Source organism: Eurypyga helias, unplaced genomic scaffold (assembly GCF_000690775.1).
Source record: "Eurypyga helias isolate BGI_N326 unplaced genomic scaffold, ASM69077v1 scaffold3710, whole genome shotgun sequence".
NCBI classification, from domain to species: domain Eukaryota; kingdom Metazoa; phylum Chordata; class Aves; order Eurypygiformes; family Eurypygidae; genus Eurypyga; species Eurypyga helias.
This window is the reverse complement of record NW_010227456.1, coordinates 5,423-13,234: the sequence shown is the minus strand read 5'-3', so window position 1 is coordinate 13,234 and position 7,812 is coordinate 5,423. Positions and strand designations below refer to the sequence as shown.

Below are 7,812 nucleotides of genomic sequence, written 5' to 3'. Positions count from 1 at the left end.
TTAGATCAACAAAACCAGTTTTCGTATTTTGTGTTTTAGTAACAATGCCATCAAGAGAAGAGGTAACAGTCTGTGTACATACACTCCGCTGTGTTTCTAGCACAGTCTTCTGTCCACTTGCTTCAGATATTGCTGCAGAGTGGCAATGATCCTCTATTTGGCAACTATTACCTTCATTCTGTGGGGCCTTTGCTGCTGCAATTTGAAAGAGGAAACAGGGAAATGGAAAATTATAGTACCTTTATACAACAATTAACCATGCCAAATATGATCTTGCAGATCTCAAGACAAATAAAAATTTTTCTACAAGTCTCCATGGGCACCATTCACAGAAGTCACTGTTGTACTGAGTGTTTGTTCAACTTTTATGAAGTGTATAAAAACCAATAAAACAAAGCATCCATACCTTCATTTTTGGTCTTTTCTTTTTGCAATAGAGATAGAATAGATTTTTTCTGGAACCAAAGTCCTGGTCCCTGCACTTCCCACAAAAGGTGCTCCTGCTCAGGGTACTTCTCATAGTATTTCTTACAAACTGAACAAAAAAAAGCACTGTATTATATACACTAGGCTGTACCTGCGTTTTTAAAAGCTTATCAGAAATCAAATTAATTTGCAATCTTTCATCATACACAAACCATCAGAGGAAGAACGGTTCAACAGAACAGTTGAGTCTGAAATAAACATAATACTGCTTTACCCTAATCATCCTTCTCATTAAATCATTTCTTCAGGTTTAAAACACTTTCCATTACTATCTAAAACTGCAAACAAAGATGGATAGAATTTTATTTTTCTCTGACTACCCACTTCAGAGTGTTCTACACTTTACTGGTCAGTGTCCCCACCAATCACAAGGCCCAACCCAGAACGGAAGGGCTCTTAGGCAGAGGATATAGTCAGGTGATTTTTGTCACCCCATGTTGTTGTAGGCACCCATGAAAAGCACTGTTTGGCAACGTGAACACGTTATCATTGCATGGTTCATCATCCACTCACTATTTACTTCTGGAACATTTTCTTCCCTCTGCTGCCCCTCCACCACTTTTCTCCCAAAACACATTCTAAACATCCTTGTGGAGATGCATTCTTTGATATTATTCTGTAGTAGCTACCAGGAAAACTACCATTTTTCACCTGTTCCACTATTGATGTATAGCCTCAGTGGCCAAGATCCCTAGAGTTATCATTCCCTGACCAGGGAAATGGATTAATCATTAAATTCTGCTCAAGACAGTTTGCTGGTTGAAGCCTAACAAACCACTGTCTGTTGGTGGTCTACTGAGATCCAGTGATCTGACAGTGGCACTTGGAAAAGCAGGAAATTTCCAGTGGCTAAGGAAGCCACATGAAAGTGTTCATAGAAGGAAGCCTAGCAGATGGACAAGCCTCAAGGAACAGGGCAATGGAAGTGTGCTTCTTGTCCAAACACAGTCACAAGAAACATCGTCTCCAGAATGAGAGTTGTTTCCTAGAAGACATAACCCTCTTGGGTTGCTAATGGAAGAGCCGTAAGTGTTTTCCTTGGTCATGAGAACTGTGTCTTCTTATAGCCAGGTTAAAACATAACCTTGTTCTGAGAAAGCATGAATTAAATGGCCTTGTGAGGCTTAGGCCTGAGCAAGAAAAAGGTGCTATAAAGAAAGTATTCATTAGCACAGAAACACCTCGGTCCACTCTGCAGGTTTCAGGGGGGTAAACTTCACAGTAGTAGAAAGCCAGTGGACATCCAATAACCTGATCTCATGCAGAGGATTAAAAAACTAATCAGGAACTAATTCACCATCTTAAACAAATCAGGATTTTTAGCCTTCACTGAAGAGCAGAATATTTAACACAGTAACTAAGGATGCAGCCACAAACATGGAGCATGGATGACAGCACTCGTCTAGGACATTTAAAGAAAGCACAAAGATGATCAGAATAAAGCACTTGCCTGCATACATGAAGGGTGACATTGGGTACCGCAGGCCAAGACAATTTTCAGTGAAGCAATTCACAAAATCTTCCAACATGATTAGCCCAAAGTCACCCTCACGATGTTTCTTTCTTACAAACATGGTGTCCATCACTGGCAGCTTGTAATTCACACGACCATAAGAGCTGCAAGCACTTCCTGAAAAGAGTGGGGGGAAAAAATAAAAAAAAAGAAAAAACCTATCAGTACTTCAGCACTGACCTGCTGCAGCACGGACTTCAGCATATTCTAATAAAGCTTTCTTATAAATAATAAATATTACACCAAGCTATATAATTGTAAGTTATAAAATTATGTAAAGAATTGTAAAAATAATTTGTAATTTTCCTTAAAAATAAATAATTGCTATCAGCCATTTATTAGCTCTTCAGACAAGCTGCATAAGTTGCCAATATATACCAAGAGATTAATATGTTATAAAGTAGTACCATAAAAGAAGAGCAGAGTTAGTTAGGAGAGATTTCAAAGTGAATCTTACTACACAATTCCATATGAAAACTATACTAAAAATGACGCTCAAAGAGGGAGGAGGAAAAAGGAGAGAATAAAATTCTACACAAAAGTGCAATTCAAGATTACATCACTCCTCAGGACAAACAGGAAGACTATAATTCAGCACTTGCTTAAAGACAAACCAATTTTTTTAAGTGAAACCACTAAAAATCCTGAGACACTTTACACTGGAGTTCTCCCACAAAACAACTCATCTGTAATTAAACAAAGGATGCAACAGACTGTCACAACCCATAGGTACTTCCATACCAGAGGATTCGAAGTGTAGCTATAGACGCAGTGGTGACAAAGGGATGTCATATAATGGCATCAAGATAACCCATCAACTATCCAATCAACATTCAGGCCTTCATTTCGTGAGTCAGTGCGAATGATGCCAAAGAGTTGCCCCTTCCTCTAACAAGGCCAAAGAGAAGCATGTGGTTGTCTATACACCACAGTCTGTCTTTGCAACCTTTTAATTTTGACACCAGTGAACATACTTATCTTCATTTTTCAAGCAAGGAAAACATGGGCAGAGAGGTTACATTACTTGGGTTCCCTTATGGAATACCAGTCAAGTTCCACCACTATTACCTAAAGATTTTTCCAGAGCTGTCTTCTTCCACACAGACTGCTTTTTTGAAAAATACAGCACACAGCCAGACACCGGTGAAATATCGATAACACTAGAAAGGGGTTTGCTAACAGCTCAGGACAAGTAAATGAGTGGGCATCATGCAAAATAAAATGAGTGAGCACAAATACAGCAAAACTTCACTGCCACATAAGGAAGTGTCCTATTCTAGATGAAAAACAGAATCACTGCTCTCAATTTCCAGCTTTATAAAGCCAAAACAAACACCACTGAAATGTAAATACTACTTTGTGACCAGCACTCCACAGCAATTTTGATATTAAAAATAATATTGAGATTTACAAAAATGATGCAATGCAAACTTTCTTAAATAAAAAAGCATCAAAAAAACCCAATCAGAACAAAGTAGCTGGTTGTTTTCCTATCTTGACTGCCAGACCAGAATAGGTCAGTGACCCAGACAGTTTACTATTTTAACAGTTTGAAAAGGTATATATGTATGTTAGTTTTGGGAAGTCTCCATCATTAATCCTGAATTAGTTAACCCCCTCTAGAGATGAAACAAAAATGCCACACTGTTTCTCCTTGGTCTAAGTATTGATATTCTACAAAGTGCTATGAACAGGCTACACATCCTACCCAAATACTAAATCTTATTCAGTGGAAACTGAAAAACAATGACTTCCAAAATAACTAAAAGGGAAGCCATAACGTTTTAGAAAAAGAAAATAATAGCATGAAGTCTGTAACATTAATGGCAAACATGCCAGCTTAATTGTAATCTCTAAGGGAATGCATGTGTGGAGAGTGAGTCTTTTTTTCTTTATCATCAGGCTTAGCTGGATCTCATGCCTGTGAGCAAAGCTTCTATGCTGTCATGCTATAAAATGTTTAAGTGATAGTGACATCTGATTCTACAGTCACTTCAGATAAACAGAATTGCTGCATTATGGAGCGAGGTTAAAAAAACCCAAAACAACCCCAAAACAAAAAACCAAGCATATCCTAATCTAATCGTAAACAATTGTTCTACAGAGAAAAAACATTTAGAGTATACCTCATTTCTAGAGTTTTGAATACATTTTGTAGCATATGAAGAAATCTAAGAACTTTCTTAGCTTCCTAGAGCACATAATTAAGCTAGAAATTTTAACAGCAAATCTGACCAGGAAAACACCAATTCATTAGGCCTGCAAGGCCTAATTAGTTCATTAGTTCTGTAAAGGTCTACTAAACACAGTATTTTCCTAATAAGCTCCTTATCTCCTCCCTTCCGCCCCCCAAATCCCCCAATACTCGATTGTTTTACCTGTAACTTTAACAGAATAGAACCCAATAGCTTCTCCTTTGTTCCACATGATCTTAGCATAGTCATTGCTATCATGACAGAGAAACGGGATGTCAGTTCTTTCCATTTCTTGTGTCCGATAGATAATTCGATTCAGAATGTAGAGAACAACCCTCTCTCCAAGCGACTTCACCTAAGGAAACACAGAAGAACACTTTAGAAAATTGGTCAGATTCGTTAATATTAACTCGTCAGTGACCTTATTTTTCAAAGTTGACAGTTAACCCAGCTGCAGACGGAGTCAAGAGAAGCTGTACGTGCTAAAGCAAGATGAAGCTCTGGGATATGAGGGCAAGGATATGCTTGGAAGCCATAGCAATAGGTTAAGTATAAAGCACGGCCATAGACAGAGAATATTCCACAACCTCAGTGTCACTCCTAATTCAATTGGTAAAAGCTGAGAGAAGTGCTGGGAGCGGGTCAGCGGGGGAAATGTTTTAACTCAAAACTATTTTTGGATTTAAGACATATTCACCAAACACAACAGCAGTACATCAGCCTCAGACTTCCCAGGCTGGCAGGTAAGTGGTGTCCTACAAAGGAGAAATGATGAGCCTCACAGGGTAGCAGCACTTGGCACACTCCATCACTGCCGATACAGTAGCAAACAACAAGACAGGATGCAGTGGAAGAACTGGTTACAACCGTTTCTGTGGCATGAAACAAGGAACTCAATATCCTTTTCTCTGTCCTGCAGCATTTCTTTTACATGTGAAATTTAAGTTCACCATATCCTACACATTTTGAAGGAAAAATGGAAGAACCATGCTCTCTTTCCCAATGCCCAGTCTCAGCTACCCTAACTGTAAAAGATGCAGCTTTCCTAATTTAATCACCATCCTACCATTAAGAAGCACATGGGAAACACCGCTACATGCCAAATTATCTAGACAAATTAAAAAGTTGAAAAAAAAAAAAAGATCAAATATGAGTGTCCAGATTACATGAGCAGATATAAATTACACTCCTGGAAAAATAAGGATTTCCAGTTTTGGAAAACAACCCTCAAAACTCCAAGCTACGTGTGTCAGCAATGGTAACAAAGGTCAGTGATGAGCAATAATAGCAGATACCAGGCAACTTACTTTTCCAAACTTCATGTACTGCCACTGCAAGTCACCAGCTCCAACTTGCCTCTGCCAAGCAGGTTCCCAACAATATTTTTAGCTTACTAATCTCCCAATAAGAGCAATATGTAACTGTCATGGTACAATACACCACCCTACTAAGACATTTCAATACAACCAGATATACAGTGTTTAAAGAGTAAAGAAAAAAAAAAGACACCACCAAAATTTTAACACCATTGGCATCTAAATAGCTGACATACCAAGCAACTGTGTGAAAGTCACTCTTGCTATCTCTACTATCCTCACAACCAAGTTTCCTTTCCCCCTAGTACCTATTCCTCTATTCCCACTGACCTTGCTTTGGACTTGAGACTGACAACTCCTTTCCAAATTAAATGAAAACACATAAAATCTCATGCGTTAGCTATTTGCCATTGCTTGCCATTATCCTGAAGGATAAGAGTAATTGCTAGGTAAATAGTGGAGTGCTTTACCTGATGAAGCCCCTGTCTAGCAGGGGCAGATGTTCTCACAATGTCATCGACTGACCACCATTTTTCAGCAAGATACAGGGCTACAGCTTGAAAAAAGACAACAGGAAATAAAAAAATTAGTGATTATTACTATTCCAGAAGAAACAGATTCATTAAAGTTGTTAAACAACTAGGAATAACGCTGTAGTAACCAAGTCAGGCGTTCTCTAGTTGGCACTATATTAATGCAGCTCTTGCTATCCTAGCACAACAAATGCGGTTGCTATACAACCCCCGTGCCCCCCCCCCATATGCAATGCTCCCTAGTCCAAAGCTTGTTTGAAAACTGAGAATAAAACCAAACACAGGTTTTTTGCAGTATGACATACAGGAACTGTTTTTGAGACAGACACAGCAGTATCCACCATCGCTGAGCTCTAGTACCTCCTTCCACTAAAAACTGGGCCTGCCAAGAGGAATTTCATTCCTACATGTATTTTAGTTTCGGGTTGCTAATGGATATTGATACTGAAACTGTGTAAGTTTTAGGGAGTCTAATGAATGTAAAAAGGCTGATGGCCATATCATTAATAACCAGGAAGAGTGTGATCTATAGGCATTTGTGGCAAAACTTGGCAATCGTATACGTGGCATTAAATGCAAAGAGAAAGACACATGGAGGACGAAGTGAAGGAGAAAGGGAGAAAAAAAAACCCAAATCCAGTGAAATGTCATCTTAGCCAGAACTATGTTAGCACCTAAAGATAAAAACAAATTTACACATGATGCTGATCAATCACTGCTAATAAAGAGTACCTATATTCATGGGCAAATTAATCAGTTCTACTCTGATTAGCACGCAAAGTTCTATTATCCACAACCAAAAGGAGTAATATAGGAACAAGAATGCAGTGAACAACAAATACAAAAGTGGCAAAGTTATGAGCTACAGTAGAATGGAATGAGCAAGGGTTTGGTTATATGTATTTGTCACAGGAAAAGAAACAATGACAGAGATTAATATATTTAAATGCAACCTGTGTGCAAGTCTCCTGGTGCAAACAAAGCAAGAACTTTGTGTGGCTGCTTTTCACCATAAAGAAGAACGAAGGCCACATTTGACAACCTAATAGGAATCTGAAACGAGAGTGTACAATACTTCAGTAGACTCCTGCTAAAACAAGATTAGTAAAACATACAGAAAACATTTAGCAGGGTAAGCAAGATGAATGTTGAAAACTGAGTTCTTAACAGTTAACTGTAAAGGACAAGCATCAGACCCCAACCCTTACTTCAGACATTTCCTCCTGAAGACAGAATACATTAAAAGAGCTCTGACTCTCAAGCTCTGGCAGATTTAGCTACAATAATTTATACTGTCACAGTTCTCTGCTGTCAGCAGTTTGCATTTTTGTGCACAACTGAAGTAGTTGTGCGAAGAGCCAGCGGTATGTTCACTTCAACAGCTATATAAGCTGTCAAAGCCAACAGAAGAACAAGGCCGGCAGTCAAGCACAGAAACAAACTAGCACAGCAAGACTGCTGTTTGTTAACATAAGGCCTAATGTGCTAAGATGGGAAGGGTGGATCATAAGGGTTTTCTTCCCCCAAACTGCACACAGTTTAGCCACTCCAAAACTGTCTGCCTGATTTCCTCTCAGGAACAACATGAAAGGGGGCAAATCAATCCACCTTTCAGGAGTCAAGTACCTTTACGAAAATGCATTTTGGTATTTAAATTCACATTTTCAATGTCATTAATGCATAAAAACTAGACAGACATAAGTTGGGTAATCAAGTCTATTTACCATACGATTAAAGATTATGCTATGTTATATGACAAATGAGGATGT

At 38.6% G+C, this 7,812-nt stretch overlaps 1 protein-coding gene across 1 annotated transcript in view; it reads right to left on the bottom strand.

Moving 5' to 3' along the window:
• Positions 1–406: 406 nt before the first annotated feature.
• The window catches only part of LOC104512999 (soluble lamin-associated protein of 75 kDa-like), a gene marked incomplete at its 3' end in the record, with an annotated part of 8,312 nt that continues 906 nt past the window's right edge, over positions 407–7,812 (bottom strand). Inside the window, exons 2-6 of the mRNA XM_010156214.1 lie at positions 6,997–7,096; positions 5,981–6,066; positions 4,378–4,549; positions 1,937–2,116; positions 407–535 (exon numbers count right to left, since the gene is read on the bottom strand). Coding sequence (XP_010154516.1) covers positions 407–535; positions 1,937–2,116; positions 4,378–4,549; positions 5,981–6,066; positions 6,997–7,096 — 667 coding nt within the window. The remainder of the gene's footprint in view (positions 536–1,936; positions 2,117–4,377; positions 4,550–5,980; positions 6,067–6,996; positions 7,097–7,812) is intronic.